Here is a 22362-nt window from a genome sequence, read left to right as displayed (position 1 = left end):
CATAATCCCAGCTACGTTAAAAAGAAGATATTATGACCTTTCCACAATCCTCACTCTCTTTGGTAGGATATTATTTGCATAATCAATTACCTGCATATAACTTGAGAATGACATAACATTCAACTACCATGGCCTTATCTACGTTCTTTTTATCGTGATTCTCTCTCTCTCTCTCTCTCTCTCTCTCTCTCCTCTCTCTCTCTCTCTCTCTCTCTCTCTCTCTCTCTCTCTCTCTCTCAATAGGAAACATTCCAACTTATTCAACCACTTCTCGTGAAATATCCAATAGCTTAAACTCCACAATATATACTGCAACATACGAAAGTTTACATTGTCCGTATATATTAGTAAACATTTTTTCAGTAACATAAGTCAGAACTTACGATTAGTCAGAGAGTTCCCTATCAATGCCAACCTCAGACGACTTGAGCTGGACATCTGGTCAGAGCCCGTTACATCTTTGGTATCGGTCTGATTAATGATGTCAGCCACACAAGGCTATTTTTAACGTCTTTCCTTGATCCCTAAGGAATCTCTGGACCTATTGACTACCCAAACCTTTGGCCAATTCCTGTAAGCTTCAATTAAAAATATAGCATGCAGAATTACTGTGGTTACTCCTAGCTCTACTAACATAAATCAACTTACATTATTGGAGTGATGTTACTTCGCTGAATGCAATATCAAATCTTAGTCTTTATAAAGGTAGTGGTAAGGGACCCAACTTCTGTTCTTATGTGAGCATATCAGCATTTTTTTATATACTCACATAACACTATCTCCAACACTCAATTCTGTTCGGTTGGTATCATATTACTAATTAAAATCTAGATACTAATTAGGCCCACCGAGCAGTGCATACAGAGTCTGGTAGCCATATTTCATCTCAAATTTGCGGTGAAATTCACAGTATTGTTCTTACTGGTAGTGACACTATCTGACACAATAAACCTACTTAGGACTAATAATGGTTATTAAAAATGTTCCGAAATAAAGACATTCCATTGGAAATCATGACTCTTCCTTCACAAAGGTGTGGGCATCGCAAGTGCTCCCACCGTTGCTTTCTTTGGAGTTCTTGGCCAAACTTGCTCAGGTGGCTTTATATTATAATCTGGTAACATAAATAGCCGTGTGTATACTTATACAAACATACCAACATACACACATACATTATATATATATATATATATATAATGTGTGTGATTATATAGGTTTGGATGTATAAGTATACACACGCATATTATATATATATATATATATATATATATATATATATATATATATATATATACACTATATATCTATATATACATATTTATAATATATATATATATATATATAAATATATATATATATATTTATACTGTATATATCTTTATATACATATATATATATATAGAGAGAGAGAGAGAGAGGAGAGAGAGAGAGAGGAGAGAGAGGAGAGAGGAGAGAGGGAGAGAGAGGAGAGAGAGAGAGAGAGAGGAGAGAGAGAGAGAGAGAGAGAGAGAGAGAGGTAAATGAATGCTGACTGTGCTTTCATTGGCAATTAGTATAATTTATGAGTGCTATGCAAGCCATGCAATACTGTTTACTTAAATAGACATGAAACATTTAATCAAAACAAAAGTCAATTAGACTTCAATCAATACCATAAACCGTCCTCATCTCCCATCCCAAACCTCGTTCTGATCTTTAAACCGGCTTCTTGAAGGCAAATGCACTTCAGGAGATAGAAGGGACAAAGTCCCAGCACTTTGAGTCGATGAATTTAGGGCATCGGCGCAATTGCATTTCCGAGAAATCCAGAGTGCATTGCCTTCCGAGTTGCGAGTCGGAGAAATAGTCTGTTGATCCAACCATCAAAACAGGCGTAAGGTAGACACTTTCTGCTTTAACAATTTTTTGTCCAACGGAAACTCGGAATCTCGGCTTCACCTGACACACAAAAGCATGTTCAAAGGCCTACCCCCATAAAATGGCAACTAGGGTGAGGGGACTGTCTCTTACCTGGTAATAACCGATCAAATCACAAAGGGTACCCACTCTAAATTGCGACATCTTCCGGTACGAATGATAATGATTTCCTTCACTTTATATAGTAGGGGCTACTTTGTGTAGCCTAGACCAACACTGCCATTCTAAAGGAAAGCCCGGTGGATCAATATAACACAAAGTATCATTGAGGCTTAATCTGGTGACGTCATCATATGCTTAGTGAGCTAGGTAGAAAGAAATTTGCAATGTATAGCCATTATAGATTTCCGTTCTATTAAAATTAGAGTAAAGATCATTAATAAATTTATTCCGCGGTTAATAATCACATTAAAAACAATGACTCACCTTCGCTACCTAACCAAAATGCAAGACAATGAATGTATTCAGTGTCACCAAGGTCTCGCAAGAAAGTAGAACAGATGAATAAAAGATGGCAACATTATTCCAGCTTATCCCCTACTAACATCAAAATAAATATGCAACAAAAGACTCATTAGTCATTGCTTAAAGTTTTTCTATCTTAGTCTAATACTGTAGTAAAGCATAAATAAGAACCATAAATAAGAGAATGTAATTTTCTTTGTTTAATAAGTCAACAAACAAAAAAAGAAACACATAACTCTAAGAAAATAATTAAGTGATAATAAAAATGAGCACACTCATGAGTAAATAAGGACAAAGATACAAATAATTCCCCAAATGTAAGTTACCGGAATCGAAAGCTAGTGATAATCTCTCCGACAAACGAGTACAAAAAGGAAAACTTTCTAAAAGATTGTTGGGGAAAGGATACTTCTAGTTTTATCAGCCATTAGCGAATACATCATAGATAAGAGATCGATACGGGCAGGATGCGCGAAGAAAGGCCTTATGAATTAGGCCTAGGAAACTCACATTTAGGAAAAGTCGTGAAAATCTTGGAATTAAAAGAACGACATCACTGCACATGCGTTTCCCAGCACCAAAGGCTGTTCACCCCAAAGGCGCGAGATTCAACGTGAAGAATGACACAAGTTAAAGTTCTGCTCAAATATCTTATATTACAACTTAAACTGTGGTGCAGCGACAGTCACAGTGACAGCACATGTACACAGTATCGAAATTAAACAAAATTAAGTGATAATATGCGAAAAAAAATGACGAAAACTGATATGTTGTGAAAACTGGAGGTCAGTAACCTCTCAGTATCATCTCCCTTTCAAAACTATTCCTACAAACGATTCTTCTCTCTCCAAATCGGATAGTGAAGTTCATAACACTGATTTTTACATTATTATTAAAACTTACCTTGACTGCATGATGAATATATATGATGGCAGCTTTCGACGAGTAGATAATTCCAAAAAAACTGAATTATATTCAGCTTTTAAACAAAATAAGAAAACAAAAGCCACCAGCGAGAGTGAAGGCTCTCTTTTATCTATTGACTGCCAAGTATAGATAAGATATCCACGACGATAAGCCAGTTAAAACACACAAATTCCACTTCGGGATCAACGACCTGTGTCGCTTATCATCAACAGAAATTCAAGACACTTCTTGCACTAATCCCGTGACAGATATTTTTCTCTACAGGGGCACTTAGGCCTTTTTGATCTTTGCTGTAGTTATCAACACTCCTTATACCATTCATTTTTGCACTTTCACATCAATTGCTGATCTATTCCATGTGACGTCGACCTCATAGATAAATATATATCATACATACAATCTAAGATCCTTTGAAAATAGCCTGTTTTCTAGTACTTTAATCACCTTGGGAACAATAAAATGAACCACTGGCACATTTGGTTAAGACTATTTGGAATATTGCTCAGTTAACCAAAAATATCTTCTGAGAAAAGTATTGCGTGCTTGCACGACACAATTTTCTTCGTTTGGAATGTTATTTTTCACTCTTACAATGCCAATCACTTTTGTATGATTCTAAACCATCGAAAATGTTTATAAAAGAATACTCCGTAATCAATCTTCCGTTTTATTCTCACCAGCAACCTCTAAAATAAGTTGGTCCAATGGTGCAACAACATTGAATGTGAAGTCCATTTTATCCCTCCAAAGTCTGCCCGTCCGTACGTACGTTAAGTCCCGTTCTCTCAAAGATCTGGCAACGGGACCTGAGTAGTAGTAGTAGTAGAGGCGGGGGACCCCGCACCGGTGGTCACTCCTAATTCTAAGTTTCACTAAGTTTGGGTCCGGAGACTTCAAATGACCGACTTCACAAAGTTGGGTCTTGATGCAAATCTTGAGTCTCAATAATGGAAAATGTACGCATGAGCATAAACCCAACTGTCACGCGCATAGGTGAGGACAGGGATTCGTAAATGGTTAAATAGAGGTGTGTGTTGTGATGAGGTTTGGGAAGGAATAAATGCACACTCACAACAAGACTGCCTCCGTATCAGAGTCAATGACCCCACCATGCTGCTGCTAGTACCTCATTCACTCTCGTACCTCCGGATCTCAATTCTCGAATGATACGCTTTCCCGTCTCTCTTATGCATTCCTTTTCAACTTAGTGGCTCGCTATCTCAGTCAGAATGTCAAGTTTTAATTTACTTCCCGCAATTTTTAATGTTACAAAACTATGTATCCCTCCGCACAAATGTGGCGCCAAAATTGATTCAGTGGAAGCAGACGACATCAACGCGGGGTCAGTGGCATCGGCAGGTTGATTGAGATGTCAATACTATTAAAGCTGGCGTTTTACAAAAAGTTGCAATGTGAAGTAAATTCGCCTCTAGTAAAGTCGTTCTATTAGAGATCCTATGATAGGAAAACTTCTTTAAAGAGTTCGCTCTCATGAAATAATGATCGCAACCTCTGTCAAAAGGAAAAAATATTTGTAAGAGTTCGTTACATTTCTATGAAAAATGGACCGATAACTTTAAAAGAAAGACAAGTGCATATAAAAATTCAATTGTTAAAAGGTAACTTTTCAGTCATGGCAGTTACCAATAACAAGATATATGTTTGTAAGATATTAAAACAGTCCGAGATTAGCAGTCATTTCGTTAGGGTCAACGTACTCGAAACCCCGCGTGTAGTTTGGCTGACTGACGAAACAGTTGCCAGAAAGCTCTAGAAGGCAGAGGTGAAGATGTGTGGATAGGAATACCTTACAAATTAGGAATAAGTAATTAATACATTCTTGCTTAGAATACCTACGATTAACACTTATACAAATAAATGATTCAATGAAAACTAATCACATGGGTGATTGAAAGAACATTAACTTCGGCATCAATTTATACTGCTAAATACAAGTTAAAGTAAAATATTACTGCCATGATTTATTATAAAAGAAGCTATACAATCGTAAGAATAAATTGGATTAAGCATGTTTTCATTATGAACGAGATAACAGTGTACTTAAGACTTCAAAAATGCTCAATAGTGATGTCGTCAATTCTCTTCAGGAGTAGTTATCAACCATCAAAGTTCAAAATGTTGCTGAATAGCCTAACTATATTATTATAAGAAAGTTCATGCCAGTGCCAAGCTTTTCATTTATAAATAGGGAAAACATATTGTTAAATAGATCCATAAAGTACACCAGACATTACTCTTACGTCATATTTGTGGCAAAGGTTATCAACCTGTGAGTATCCACGAAATTTTGTCAAATGGAAGAGGATACTCCAAAGGCGAATATATATATATATATATATATATATATATATATATATATATATATATATATATATATATATGCATGTATATATACATATATACACACATCTAAAGGTGAATATATATATATATATATATATATATATATATATATATATATATATATATGTATATGTATATACATACATACATAAAAACACACATCCAAAGGTGAATATATATATATATATATATATATACATATACATATATATATATACATGTATATATATATATATATATGTATATATATAAATATATATATATATATATATATATATATATGTAAATATATGTATATACAAACATACATATATACACACATCCAAAGGTGAATATATCTATAGATATATACACACATATATATATGTGTATATATATATATATATTTATATATACATATATGTATATATACATATATATATATATATATATATATATATATATATATATATATATATTTATATATACATATATATATATATATATATATATATATATATATATATATATATATAATATTCGTTCGGATTAATGTTATTTGTCCAAGAAACCTCAATCCAGACTTCATATTAAAATGAGAGAGGGTAATAACTTTGTAAGTTATGCATAACTAATAAATGCATTATCTTCCTACTTTGCGTACCCAGTTTATTTAAGGAAATACTTTAAAACTAGGAAAACTCTGCCTGTGTATCTACTGTATCTGAGTTTAAAACATATGCGACTCTCTACGTATGGTTTATTATTATTTCTATCAGTATTATAATCATTACTGCCATTATCATTTAAAATGCCATTATAATTCTAAGATATAAAGGTGCTAAACATTTCAAACCTAGACACGTTTTTGTATAAAACGAATTATGAAATTTCTATATGTGTATAAGGGGTAGAAAACTCATTGCAGATAATGCAATATACATTTATAATAATGTACGTGTATATTCAAATACGAGTATTTCAGCAAAGGCACATATGCAAATGAGATTCTTTGGGGTAATAATAATATCCAGAATAAAATACTTCATTAGAATTATGAAACAATATATATATATATATATATATATATATATATATATATATATATATATGTATATATATGTATATATATATATATATATATATATATATATATATATATATACATACATACATGTGTATGGGCGTGTGGACACAATAAGGTAATACTGTTTCCGTTCTCAGAATGCCATCTGGCTATATACACCATACTCGACTCATTACCAATTACTTGAAGTACTGTTCATATAAACCTAGGGACATTATATCTAGTACATCATGTCATTAATACATTTTATTCGCAGTGAAAAATTTAATATAGTTAAACATGTAACAGTGTTAAAACAAGTTAAAGTCAAGCGACCATAGAATGATGAGAAGCAAAACTTGTCTAGATCTACGGAGAGAGAGAAAATATAAACACTCCTGCAATAATAGAAAAATCTGACGATTTTAGTTTAGCAATAGAAAATATGTATTCCCAGCTACATGATGAAATGAAAGCAAGTAAAGAATAAATTAACAATTTAACAAAATTTGTATTTGAATCAGTACAATAGATAAGTGAAGTTCTTGAACAAGACCAAGGAAAACTATAAAAAACACAAAATCCTAATAAAAAAAGATTGGAAATGAGGGTAAAATCCAAAAGGGATGAAACAGAATGGGCAGAACTATCCAAATCAATAAACAAACTACAAACCCAAGATATTCGTAAATACAATCAGACCAAAATTGAGGAAACATGAAGGAAAGGGACTTGAAACAGGGCACCAATAGATGTTTGCATTAAAAAATCAAAATGAAAATATTATCAATAAAAGAGATGGGATGATAAATATTGAAGAGGATGTCCATAAAATGCTATACAACAGTGATATAAGAAATATAATGCCAACAGAAATAATGAAACACCTAGGCCGATACAATAATCAACAGAAGGGGAAGTAAAGAAAGTATGATCAGAGGCAAATGAGCAGGAAAAAATGGCCTTATAATCAATTTAATAAGAGGGAGATTTCGTAGTAGTGAAACTTGCTGAACTTTACACAAAATGTCTGCAAGAAAACTTGACACCTACAGCTTGGAAACACTATAAAGTAATTCACACAAAATGAGACACAAAAGTCCTCAAAAAAAAAATACCGTCCAATTAGTTTTCTCTCGGTAATAATAAAGAATTATTAATATCATATCTTTATTATTATTACTATTATCATTAATTAATTATTAATTATTATTATTATAATTATTACTTGCTAAGCTACAACCCTAGTTGGAATAGCAGGATGATAAAAGCCTAGGGGCTCGAGCAGGGAAAATAGCCCAGTGAGGAAAGGAAACAGGGAAAAATTAAATATTACTAAGAACAGTAACAACATTGAAATAAATATTTTATATTTAAACTATATAAAACTTCAACAAAACAAGAGGAAGAGAAATAAGATAGAATAGTGTGCCCCAGCGAACCCTCAAGCAAGAGAATTCTAACCCGAGACAGTGGGTGACATAGTTCTATTTAGTGAATCATGGGAGGAATTGCAGAAGATGATAGAAGAGTTGAAAAGAGAAAGCAGAAATTTAGGACATAGTTAATATGAGTAAAACGAAGATAATGTTCAATGAAAATAGAGACAATGAATAATGGTTATGGACGAACCTCTAGAGATGGTTAATGAATATACATACTTACGACAGACAGTAAGTGTTTCCCAGGACATGGAAACTAAATTAAAAAAATGATAAGCATGGGATGGAGAATTTTTGGTAAATAAAATGAGATTATGAAAATAAAATGCTACCTTCTCTAAAAAGAAAAGTATTTTAATCAATGGTCCTACCAGTATTGACTTACGCATCAGGAACTTGGAGCCTAACTAAATTCTTAGAACATAAGCTAGTTACAACTCATAGAGCAATGGAAAGAACGATTATGAGGATGACACTCACTAAGAGACAGAAAAAGAGCAACAGGGATACGTGAGCAAACTAAAGTAGAGGATACTCAAGAACATGTAAGAAAAAAAATCTATGTGGGAAGGACATGATGAGAATGACAGATAATAGATGGACAGGAAGAATAACAGAATGAGTCCTTAGATTTTGCAAACAAAGCACGGGAAAGAAGAGAAGATGATGGATTGAAGAGCTAAGAAAATGTGCATGTATAGACTGGCATAGAAAGACCATGAACAGACGCAAGTGGTAGAACATGTCTAAGGCCTTTGTCCTGCGGTGGACTAACAAAGGCTGATGATACACACAAACACACACACATCTATATATATATATATATATATATATATATATATATATATATATATATATATATATATATATATACACAGTATACAAATATATATATATATATATATATATATATATATATATATATATATATATATATATATATATATAGTAGGCAAAGGGAAAGTGAACCGTAACTAGAGAGAAAGATCCAGTGTACTACTGTCTGGCCAGTCAAAAGACCCCATAACTCTCTAGTAGTAGTATCTCAACGGGGGGCTAGTGCCTAATTGCAGTTCTCATGGGTGGTCTCTGGGTTTTGTCATATGTACTGATCTTGAAACGTCCTTGTATTTCAGGTTCCTATGATTAGTTTAATATTAGATTTTTTGCGACTACAAAGTACGGTATCAGAATGTCTGCAGCTACAAATCTAAATCAAGTTTGGAGTAGAAAAAGCTTGGGCCACCTACAGAAGTACAAACCCTATAAAAGGGTGAGCTGTGCGGTGTTTCTAAAAAGGGTAGCTCCGTTGCACATGTGACTGCCTAAGACAATTGTCACTCTGAAAATTTCCCTTTCACAATTGGCTGAATTCAATATGATCTGCCCTTTGTGCAGGACTTGGGTTAAGAGCTCCCATTCCCAAAGCTTACCTGGCCCTAGCAACCTACCCCATTGCCAAAGGGACTTGATAACTGATTATGATGCACTGGTGAGGGTGAAGAATTGTGTGCTTGCAAAATTATTGTTAGATGAAGGCTTGGACAGGAGCCTAAACTTTCAAACTTGCCCGATCCGCTTAATGTCAGATGGCAAGGATTGATCTTGACAACCTAGCAGGTATTTACGCTGCAGGGGACTACCAAAGAGTTACAAGAGTAAGCATTAGGAATTTCACTCAATGCCTATCACCAGTATAGGCTTCATCTTCAGGGAGGCATCCATAGCCTTTGTCTTAAGAGACTAACCCATAAGGTGGTGGGACCACTCACTTGGCTTAGCTAATCAGTCAAGATGAAGATGGTGTGTCAGGGTGTGGTGTTTAGAATAAACAAGCGAGACTTGAGGTAACAGTGGTAAACCGTGCATTTGAAACATCCTAAGAGAATGTAGCTACCATATTAACAAAGGAACCACACCACCTGGCACCCCAATACTATTTCTGGGGTTAAAAACCCAACTGCTCTCCCCACCTAGTGGACTTACACATTAGGCAAACTAATATATCATATTTCCTTTTTTTCTGGCATACCTTAAGGGGTTAAAACCATAACTGCCACTGGTCTCAAGAGAACAAGTTCTTATGTCTTTTAAGATGCTTTGCTGCCCAACGAGAATCCCCAAATTCTTTATTATAAGCACTTCTGTCTTGATGTTCAATATATCTGTACACCATATGATTTGCACAAAGGTAGGAGTCCAATTTATACCTCTTGCTACTATCAATGTATAATTCTTTATTAAATAGACTGACCACACACATGAGTTTCCTATTGGCCTCCCAAAGGAGAGGTTCACTCATCCTTTGAGAAATAATTTCCTTTTCAAGGGATTCATGACCATATACTAGATGCCATGCTAGAATGTGCATTAAAACTGGCAGCTCCTATCGTAGGACAGCTTAGTCCAAATAATATATATACCAACATACCTTCTTGCTTGAGGATACATTCAGGCTCACTATTCTATCTTTTTCCATCCTCTTGTTTTTTTTATTTTTTTTTTAATGGTGTGTTGGGCAGGATTAATAGAAGTCACGGATGTCTGGTGGTTTATCAAGAGGTGGTCTTTTTCTTATCTGTTTCCTTATCTTTTTAAACACAACCTTACTGTTCTCCCTTCAGATGTAGTGGCTATCCTAAAGGGTATTTAGCTCACATGGTGTATCGGCTGCACAATGTTGACAAGTATTTCCGACTTTTTATCAGTAGTCTATGGGTTTTATTAATCACTATTTATATTTCTGTACATATTGATTTTTATCAATTATAGTTTAGTTTCAAGTATGTTGAATCTTTTTATTGATATCAATTCTTATCCTGTCTGGAGACATTAAGCAAAAACCAGGACCAGTACATGGTCTGCATGCAAATATTCAAGACCTTACAGTCGTTTTCAGATAGTATGATATTCTTTTGTTCTCAGAAACCTTGGTTTCTAATATGAGACACTAATCTAAGCTACTAATAACTGATTTTAATAGGCCAATAATTTTGAAACTATTTTTGTTCGATCTACCGGAATCCAGACATGGATGATTCTATCTTCAATTGTCTTCTTACCATTATGGCTACGATACGAGAAGATGATAGAAAGGCCTCTTGTTTTTGTTAGTGATTTCAATGTTCACTATAGGGAGTGGTTAAATTCTGTTTCTCCTAATGAGCGCCATGGATTGAGAGCTATGTAATTTGCCTCTGAATCAGGCTGTGAGGAAATCATAAGTGAAGCTACTCACATGTCTGATAACTGTTTGGACCTCACATACACCGACTCCCCTGGTGTTGTAACAATTTGGTTCTCCAGTTGGGACATCAGATCATCCATTAATTTCATTAGTAATGAAGACTGAGCAGCCTGTCCCGGATGTGTGATACTCATGAAAGATTTATATAAAAACTCAAGCTGATTGCAATGGCATTTTGAGTGATCTTTTGGGATTGAATTGGTCACAATTGTATAATAGTGTTGTTCCTTTGAATGAGAATCAAGTCAACGTAATTGATAGGCATATCCCTTCTCGTGCGCTAAGGTACTGCGTGAAAGAAAAACCCTGGTTCAATGATAATTGTAGATGTGCTTATTTAGAGAAGCAGAAGTATATCATCTTTGGAAGGATAACAGTTCAGATGTGACTTAGAATAACTATACTCAGCTTAGAGCTTTTGCTCTAAGAGTTTATGCCTCCACTGAAATGGAATACAATTTAACCATTAAAAAAAACACTTTCTGATACAACCCAGGAACATAAGTGGTGGACTATCCTTAAATCTGCTCTCTTTGGTGTAGACACAACAGTTCCTTCTTTACTTAAACCAGATGGCTCTGTTACTCACTATCTAAAGGAAACAGCAACCTTTTTGGCTGATGCCTTTGACAGTAAGCAGAGTAATGAGAAACGAACTCTTCCTCGTTCCTGTTTCCTGTTTCCTTGACACTAAACTAACTAGTTTAGCTTTTTCATCTAGTGAAATTAAAGCTCTCTCGATGGACATTGATGTTTAGGAGGTGTAGACCAGAATGGTATTCTTCCTTTGTTTGTTATAAAGACAGCAGATTTTTCAGCTCCAAAGTTATCTGTTATATTCCGCATGTTAGCAAGAAATTATTTTTGCGCTTGTTGGAGAATTGGAAATGTTACTCTGTTATATAAATGTATGTAGCTCTAGTCCAGCTGATTACCACCCAATTTCTATAACTCATATTATCTAAAGTTTTTTAACATCTCTGGGCAAAATGTCTAAATAAGTTTGCTGAAGGTAATCATCTGTTCCCTACTTTGCAATTTCACTTTTGTAATGGCCTTGGAACATGTGATGCCCTTCTTACAATCTTGATTGTGATCAGGAGTTCATACGATTGGCCTTGATTTTAGTGCTGTCTTTAACTGCGTTAATCCTGAGGTTCTTGTTTTCAAACTCAAACAGTTAGGGGTAGGTGGATCTTTTCTTAGCATCATTATTGTATTGATTGTGTTGATTGGCACCATAGTGAGCATACGAATGTGACATCTGGTGTTCCTCAGGTCTATGTTCTTAGCCCATTATTTTCATACTATATACGCATGACATGGGGTTTGGCCTAGAAAATAAGCTCGTTGCATATTTAGATGATGCTACTCTCTTCCAATGCCCGAATCTAGATCTGGGGTTGCTGAATCCCTTCATAGAGATCTAGCTAGGAATCATAACAAAACTCAAGTATGATTGTAAGTAAGTTCAGGACAGTGGATCCTCAACATTTGGATCTCTGCATTGATAATGTTTCTTTAATTCTGTATGACTTATAAAATTTTAGGTACGAGTCTCAACAACAAGTTTACTTTTGAGAAAAACATTAAGTCTGTCTCTTCTTCAATAGCTCAGAAAAAAAAGCTTATTGAGAGAGTCTTTTAAGAATTTCGGTGATCAATCTAAAGTCTTTTAAGAATTTCGGTGATCAATCTAAAGTCTTTTAAGAATTTCGGTGATCAATCTATTTGGAAGAAGTGTTTTAATCCTTTTATTGTACCTCGTTTCAAGTATTGTTCTCCTGTATGCTCTTCAACTGCTGATATTACCATAATTTGTTAGACAGGAACTTCCAGTCTATGAAATTTCTTATTTCTTTTCTACTGTAGATATTAATCTCTGGCACCATCGTTCAATTACTTCTTTATGCATGTTGCATAAGATTTTTCATAATTCTGACCATCCTTTACATACAGATCTTACTGAACAGCACCTTTCTGTTCGTGATGCTAGATATGCTGTTAATTCCAATAGTCATGGCTTCTCCATCATTAGGCTCAGTACTATACAGTATTCTAGAAGTTGTATTCCAGTAGTGACCAAATTGTGAAGGGATCTTCCTAATCTGGTAGTTGAATCGGTACACCCTCTAAAGTTCTAACTTGTAGCAAATATTTTTAGGTTGAACAGGCTGGCATGTCTCTTTTTACAGTTTATATATGAAAGATCTATTCTAATGTTGCTACTTTTCTTGGAATATTTCATTATAATTGTTCATTACTTCTCATGTAATTTAATTATTTCTTTATTACCTTTCCTCATTAGAATTTTTGGCTGTTGGAGCCCTTGGGCTTGTAGCATCCTGCTTTTCAAACTAGGGTTGTAGCTTGGCTAATAATAATAATAATAATAATAATAATAATAATAATAATAATAATAATAATGAATGAATGCTACGAAAAACTGGCCCAAAACAGCAATAGCCTACTCAGTTGAATGGCTAAACTAAAATGCATACGATCGGATAGGTAAAAGCCATTGCTTTTTCATTCCTGGTCCTACGGTAGGCGGAGAGAGGCTTGGCAACTGATTAAATATATACATGGTAAGTCTGTAGGACATCGACCTTTAACCTTTAATATATTCCTGTAAGCTATTTAAACCATCCTCAACAGTACGAAGTAATCTTGGATAATAGGGAAAAGTCTAGGAGTTTAAATATTTAAAGTCTCTCGATCCTTTTGTTGGACACGTATCTCTCGAACCAAAAAATACCAACCCAGCCTCTCCTGTCGTTCTCGCTCACACACACAAACAGAAACTACCATACATTCCCTACAAATCCCTTCTTCTATATAAGGCCGATAAAAGTTGAAGATGTATTTTCTTTTATAAAACCACACGGGGGTAAGGTAGGAGCTTTCATTTGTGAAAAGAAGAGTCAGCGTTTGAAATTTTTTGGCCACGTGCACAGAATGAAGATGGAATTTCAAGTAGGGTCGAAATGTGAATGTTTGGTAGAAAAGACAAACAGGAGAGATAGTTAATACCGATAGGAAGGATTGCGACAAGCATAGGAATGGAGGGCCCTACTCACTCACAAAAAGCACGATGCAAGCACGAGCAAAACAAATGAAAAAGTAACGAGGGGGGGGGGGGGGAAATGACGTTAACAAGGCTTCTGTGACGTTCCAAGTTCACCCTTGATTTAGCGTTTCAAGAATGAACAACGTGAATTTTCATTTCTAAATATTCTAACCACCCAAATGCACCTGGGTGAAGGGAAGTGGGAACAGAGTTACATTCAAACGTTATAAAGATGCAGTGACAGGAAGGAACCTTTTTTTGGTGGAAAGAGATAATTGACGTCTTCGTTTGTCATGGATTGTATGCACACATATACAGTACATGTCAGGAAAAAGAATAATGGATATATAATTGGAACGACTGCACTAATTATAACATAAACATTAACCATTTCCGGTCAGAAAAGATAATTTCTAAGTACAAATGAGCATACGAGTGGTAAAATCCTAATTAAAAAGTACATAGCTGATAAAATGATACATAAAAAAATAGCAAATGGCATATTCAATATAAAACCACAACAATACTTAGAATTGAGAGTATCTTTGCATGACCCAATATAATTAACCATTGTTCGAATTGGAAGCTCAAGTATTGCCTATGTATGTATGTATGTATGTATGTATGTATGTATGTATGTATGTGTTTATTTATATATATATATATATATATATATATATATATATATATATATATATGTTATATATATATATATATATATATATATATATATATATATATATATATATATATATATATATATATAGAAAGGGCTTTCAAGATATTACGTAGATTTTGTTGATAGTTTTCTGTGACGACACTACTTTCAATCTTAAAACCAAAGTCCTTACAATGAAAACAATACGTGGCCGTTTAGGATTCTTGTTCTATTATTATACCCCCAAAAGATATACTACTCCCTCAACAATCATTGTTAATTTTCCTGAAATTTCAAAATTTCCAGTGATTCGTTTATAACTAAAGAGTTTTGCATTTGCCATAACTTGCAATTTTCATTTATTCCAATCACGATTAAGGGACTGAATAATCTGGTTTGTCTATATACAGGTCTAACCTACTGATTTAGTTGTTGATCGTGCATTTCATATAATAAAGAACAGTGTATGAAAACGACCTTTTCTCGTGTTTAATTTGATTGTCATCGTTACCGTTCTGTTTTCGGTGAACATCTCCTTTTGCATGGTAATCTGCGTACCAAAGTTTTACCTAACAAAGATTGTGCAAGACTTTGTAGTTATCTCTAATATGGTGGCATTTCCTTAATTTAGACCAACCCGAACATAGGGAAAAATCCTATTCGTCAATTACTGAACTCGCTTGGTTGCCTGACATAGTGGTTTTGACAAAATAACTTCAAGTGGTTTATGGTCATTATGGCTTATTTTCTTTCCCCCGATGGTATACTGATCAAACTTCTCTAACCCGAATACTACTGCCCGAGTTTCCTTTTTTCGGGCTAAGACCTTCCACGTTCATTCGATTTAGTCCGATGACAGAATGGCTTAGGTGTGTTTTGGCGTGTATGCAAAGTTTTATTGGTGTTTCTAGTAGACAAGACCACACACAACTCAAATCTGCGCGATGCCGCTCTGTCATCCTTGAGCAATTTTTTTCATGGGCAAAATTCAAAATGGCCGCCGCCGAAATCGCTGAAAACCAATTTTGGCCCATAGCTTCACCAAAAAATGACATATAGATCTAATTTTGGTGTCTAGACATGTGTTTAAAGGGTCTGGGAATCCATTAAAACACACCAATAAGCTCTATCTCCTCTCTGGGGTCTTTTTTCACTACCTCTCATTCTTGGAAGGACATAATTTCGACGTACATGTGATACTCTCCTGCACGACTATATGATGTGTATATATTGAAATGAGTTGGAACTCAACAGAAACTATTTTTTTCTAGTCTTAGTACAGTACAACATAGCAATTTGTAATTTCAATTACCAACTTCCGCACATGGTCACCCAATACTGCCATATATAACAATACAGGCAAACATGTATAGTGAATTAGTTACTATGATAAGACTTGATCTGTGTTTTTTTTTACACATGCTCACACATTGGGATTTTCTACATGTACTGCACCTCTAACATACTGGTGTACTAATCATGCTATTATTGCATCATTGTTGAACACCTAATAACGTATCAATATCTCGATTTGTTTCCTTTCAAAAATTAGATTGGTGATGAAGCACTTGTTTTTGCGGGCTTGTTAGTTCGCTTGTTTTGGATTGCCTTACCTTACATAAGATACACGGGCTCTTGCGTTGGCAACCCGTAAATTTTGCAGGCTGTTTAACAAAATGGATTCTGCACCACAGAATAACACCTGTTGTCTTCTGAACAGTTACATGAACTGTAGTGATAGTGGAACTCCTCTAGGCTCTAACAGTTGCAGGACCGCACAAACTCAATTCCATTGTAGATGCTAGTAAACATAGGGGAAACGTGTAGCATGTTACATTAGCGTCCATATTACAAAATACTTCCAAGGTCCTTGTTTGTACATAATAACTGTGCTAAGACGTAGGCTACACCTAAAAGACTCGCATAAAATGCTTCTTACAAATGCAGACTAAGTTAACAGAAGAACCAAATATCAAACCATCTCGGTGACATGCACATCACAAAGACAATGTCCATCTCAAAGAAGAAACTCCAAATAGAGGTATCAGATCGATTGTCCTCCAGTCCTGAAATGCTCATTATCGATGGTTGAGTAGTGCTATGGGTGATTCGGTAGCCAACCCGGGGAACAGTAGAGGACATGGTCTTGAACCTGTTTGTTATGTGAATGAAAGGTTGAAGTCATGTGATACATACTTGGTGTTCGACAGATACTATGAGAACAGTAAACTATAAAGAATGCAATATGCACAACACGTGCTGGCAAGGAAGCAATCTGCCAACACAAACCAGACTTGCATACACCACTTGCTGTTCAAAATGTCGTCCTGAATATAATGGAGAACAAGGTGAAACTGATCAAGTTGATTTGCACTTATATCAACGACCATGCAGAACTGAACTACTGGCCAAGAAGCAACTGGGCAAGATCCAACTTACAATGAGGTGTCCGATAGAATGGTGACACTACGGCACAACCTCTACACTACCCGTGATGATACGTGGATACTTTTCAGTATAATGTTGCCTCCTTGTTTAAAGGATTAAAGGTCACTCATGAATGGCAGAGGCAAGGGACAGTGACAATGTCCCAGAGACAGGACAATGCCCTAGAAACTAGCCATATGATCAGTACCCATGCCCCCTTCCACCAAAGATAGGACCAGGGAAAGCCAGACAATAGCTACTGATGAATTGACAAATAGTCCTGTAGGCTCCCACAAACCACCATCCTCAGCTCATAAGGATGGTGAGGTTGCAGATACTACAAGAAATTATCGAGTTTGAGTGGGACTTGATCTCCCATCCAGAGGATCGCCAGTCAGGAACGTTTCCAATAAGCTACCACTAGATAGTCTTCATGATGATATGTTGATATGTTTGTATATAAAGTTTCTGGCCTTATTGCACACAATGAAATTTTGATGATGGTATGCTGATATATTTGAATATACTGTAATTTTTCCATGTTGATATGTGAATTTATTTTGACTTCTGCTTCCATAATAGTTTATATGATATGGCATGTTAACGATGACATGAGAATATGTTTGTTTTCCTGTTTAGCTCATGGCCTTGAGTGTATGAATAAAACATTCTGTCACACCTGTTTGCCTAAACGGTACTTTGCAACTTTTGGCAATGTTATCACATTTATAATAGTAGAAATCAGACACATTTTGGTTCAGGGAGGAGAAAGAGCTTATTGGTGGGTGATTTAGTAGCTACCCTAGGGAACAGTAGAGGACATCGTCTTGAATCTGTTTGTTATGTGAATGAAAGGTTGAAGTCATGGAATACATACTTGGTGTTCGACATATACTATGAGAACAGTAAACTATAAAGAATGCAATATGCACAACACGTGCTGGCAAGGAAGGAAGCTGCCAACACAAACCTAACCTGTATACATCACTTACTGCTCAAAATGTCATTCTGAATATAATGGAGAACAAGGTGAAACTGATCAAGTTGATTTGCACTTATATCAACGACCATGCAGAACTGAACTCCTGGCCGAGAAGCAACTGGGCAAGATCAAACTTATAATGAGGTGTCCGATAGAATGGAGACACTACGGCACAACCTCTGCACTACCCGTGATGATACGTGGATACATTTGAGTATACTGTTACCTCCTTGTTTAAATGTTTAAAGGTCACTCGTGAATGGCAGAGGCAAGGGACAGTGACGATGTCCTAGAGGCAAGACAATGCCCTAGAAACTAACCATATATAGATGATATGATCAGCACCGATGCGCCCCTCAACCGAAGATAGGACAAGGGAAAGCCAAGCAATAGCTGCTGATGACTCAGCAGGTAGTTCTGTAGGCTCCCACAAACCCCCTTCCTCAGCTCATAAGGATGATGAGGTTGCAGATACTTCAATAAACTATCAAGTTTGAGGGGGACTTGACCTCCCGTCCAGAGGATCACCAGTCAGGGACGTTTCAATAGGCTACCGCTAGATAGTCTTCACGATGGTATGTTGATATGTTTGTATATAAAGTTTCTGGCCTTATTGCAAACAATGAAATTTTGATGATGATATGCTGATGTATTTGAATATACTGTAATTTTTCCATGTTGATATGTAGATTTATTTTGACTTCTGCTTCCATTATAGTTTATATGATATGGCATGTTAACGATGACATGTGAATATATTTGTTTTCCTGCTTAGCTCATGGCCTTGAGTGTATGAATAAAACATTCTGCCCCACCTGTTTGCCTAAACACTACTTTGCAATTTGAGAAATCAGACATTTTGGTTCAGGGAGGAGAGAAAGAGCTTATTGATGTATTCAAATGAATTTTCATATCCTTAAAACGTGTGAAATGATACCAAAATCAGATCTCTGTCCATTTTTGGCGAAGCTATAGGCCAAAATCGGATTTTGGTAATTTCGACGGAGGCCATTTTGAATTTTTCCCATAAAAAAATGGCTCAAAGATGAGAGAGTGGCATCATACAGATTTGGGTTCTGTATGGTCTGTTCTACCAGAATCACAAATAAAACGTTGCATGCATGACAAAACACACCTAAACCCAAAATTCTTATTCTGCCACCAGACTAATGGGAGATTTCTTTAAGCATTTTCTACTGGCATTCTATCCTAGAGTAGTACAGCTCCTAAGCCGTTCTCTGAATTATCTCCTGAGAGAACCATTTCCTTGTCAGGATTGTAAATTACAAGTGCGGATGCGTTACACATTTTCCATTTTAGTCACTTGAAGGCTTTGTCCCATTCTTCAGACCAGACAAAATCAACCTTGTTCCTTAGCAACTTACGGGTCAGCACTAGGTCCTTGGCAAGGTTCGGAGTGCAACGAGCTAAATAATGTACCCTATCACAGAGACGACGAACTCCAGGGATATCTTCTGGATTCGGCATTTCTATAATTGCCAAAACTTTTTCATTGCTGGCCTTAATACCATCTTTTGTCCATCTGTGCACAAGAAATTCATTTTCACTCTGTTTCAGGTACACTTTCTCTTGGTTCAGGATAATGTGCTTCTCCTTGCATCGTTTAGTGGGTTGTCAAGATTCATTGCACGATTCTTATCAGTTTCTTCATTGGTGCTTCCATGTCCTAGCACAACAATATCATCAGCTGCAGTGGCAACACCATCCAAATCGACAAGTGCATGATGAAGTTTCTTTTGAAATATCTTGCTAGATACTGTTAGACCGTAATTTTAATAATAATAATGTCTTCCCCAGGTGTTATCATTGTTGTTAGTTTTGAGGATTCATCCTAAAATTTTACGTGGTTCTTTTACATCTACTTTGTTAAAATTCCTCACAATCAATGGCACTGCTAGAACATCATAGAGAGTCAGTAGTCGGTAGAGTTCTCATTGTAGAGCTGTATCTAGTAGTTAAGGGTCAAAGCAAACACTTATTTTCCCATTTTGGCTTTCTAGCAACTGTCATTTGGGAAACCCATTTGGTAGGTTCCTCTACTGGAACTAGGATTTAGCATTTTACCTGTTCATTCACTGCCTCAATAATCTCCTTCTGTATAGAAATAGGGATATTCCTGCATAGTAAAACCTTTGAGGTTCACTGTTGGTTTAATAGTCAAAATCCCTTAGATTGTTATTTGCTTCTACGCGAGCAACTCTAAGTTTTCTTCATTTATTTTCAAAAAGCCCATTTTCTTACAGGTAACCGCATCAAGGAGTAATTACAGGTGATTACCAACATCAGAAAATAACACTGTATGATCTTCCTTAGTCTTAGGATTAGCTGCCAGGAGCTGTATATCTCCATAGCATTTTTCTTGTGTTTTCCACATTTAAAGATTCTCTGTATTTTTCTTCACTTGGTGTCTGTGGACGTATCGAGTTAATATGGTTAACTTTTGCACCAGGGTCAAGCAAATATTTGATGAGGCAGTCATTGACGCATAAATGAGCATGATCTTGAATCGCCGTTTCGTTTTACCGTTTCACATCTGTCTTCATTCGCTACTGTCTGGATCTTTGGTGCTATACATTTTACAGCAACCTGTATTTCTTTCTGGCAGCTTTTGCATACTTGGCCATATTCAGGACAGTTATCCCTGCCAAAAGTATGACTTTGTCCACAAAATTTCCAGTCTTTCACCATCTTTTCATCTAGTAGTTCTACTGCATTCTTCATGTCAAATTTCTTCTCCGACTTCTTCTACTCTACCTTTCTGGATTTGCTCTTTTGCTGACCCGTATCTACTTTCTCAATATATTTTCTAATTCCACCACCTAATTCCTTTACATGAATCATCGATTATTCATATATTCTGCCAATATTTCAAGCTTTCTTTATATCTAGGTTTGATTCCCGAAGCAGAAACTCTTGGACCTTGCCTCTTGCAGAGAAAACAATCTTGTCACGAACATTCGGTCAGATCCAGCATAGTTACATGGTAACACTTTATTTCTTAGTTCTGTGAGAAAATCATCAAATGGTGTAGACCACACATTATTCCACAAATGATGAGACATCCCAACTTCAGATATGCTCTTTTGCTGACCTGTATCTACTTTCTCAATACATTTTCCAATTCCACCACCTAATTCCTTTACATGAATCATCGATTATTCATATATTATGCAAATATCACAAGCCTTCTTTACATCTAAGTTTGATTCCCGAAGCAGAAACTCTTGGAGCTTGCCTCTTGCAAAAAAAAACATTCTTGTCACGAACATTCGGTCAGATCCAGCGTAGTTACATGATATCACTTTATTTCTTAGTTCTGTGAGAAAAGCATCAAATGGTGTAGACCACACATTATTCCACAAATGAGGAGACATCACAACCTCAGATGAACGGGGTACAATACTCTTCAATCATGAGCAATTAACTATCTGGCACCTTCCTTTCTTCCTCTGTCATAACATCCTTTCTGCCTTTTTCCAAGGAAAGTGTTTGGATGCCAAAATAACATCGTTCCCGCACAGTATAAAACAATTGTTCACTGGACAGTTTTGTTCTTCGCAGACACTCCAGACACAAACATCTAACAAGTGATACCATTTCTTATAACTTTCGCTTATATTAGGAACGTGATTACTAAGAAACGTGATCCATGAAAAATGATGCTTCAACCATATCGTTTTAAACACTGGATTGTGACTTCTAAAAGTTACTGAATTTATATTTCATCTATAATAAAAAAAATAAGTCACTTCCCTATATATCCCCCGATGACTAGGCGAGATCAGCAATTCACAGTC

The 22362-nt window shown here is 35.6% G+C and overlaps 1 protein-coding gene across 1 annotated transcript in view; it reads right to left on the bottom strand.

The window, feature by feature from the left end:
- LOC137638504 (KICSTOR complex protein kaptin-like) overlaps positions 1-20939 on the bottom strand; it is a 92145-nt gene extending 71206 nt beyond the window's left edge. The window contains exons 1-4 of the mRNA XM_068370606.1: positions 20833-20939; positions 19930-20087; positions 18555-18662; positions 3286-3346 (exon numbers count right to left, since the gene is read on the bottom strand). Coding sequence (XP_068226707.1) covers positions 3286-3346; positions 18555-18662; positions 19930-20087; positions 20833-20939 — 434 coding nt within the window. The remainder of the gene's footprint in view (positions 1-3285; positions 3347-18554; positions 18663-19929; positions 20088-20832) is intronic.
- Positions 20940-22362: the final 1423 nt, after the last annotated feature.

Source organism: Palaemon carinicauda, chromosome 1 (assembly GCF_036898095.1).
Source record: "Palaemon carinicauda isolate YSFRI2023 chromosome 1, ASM3689809v2, whole genome shotgun sequence".
Classification (NCBI taxonomy): domain Eukaryota; kingdom Metazoa; phylum Arthropoda; class Malacostraca; order Decapoda; family Palaemonidae; genus Palaemon; species Palaemon carinicauda.
The sequence above is the reverse complement of the archived record's forward strand: the minus strand, read 5'-3'. Positions and strand labels throughout refer to the sequence as shown.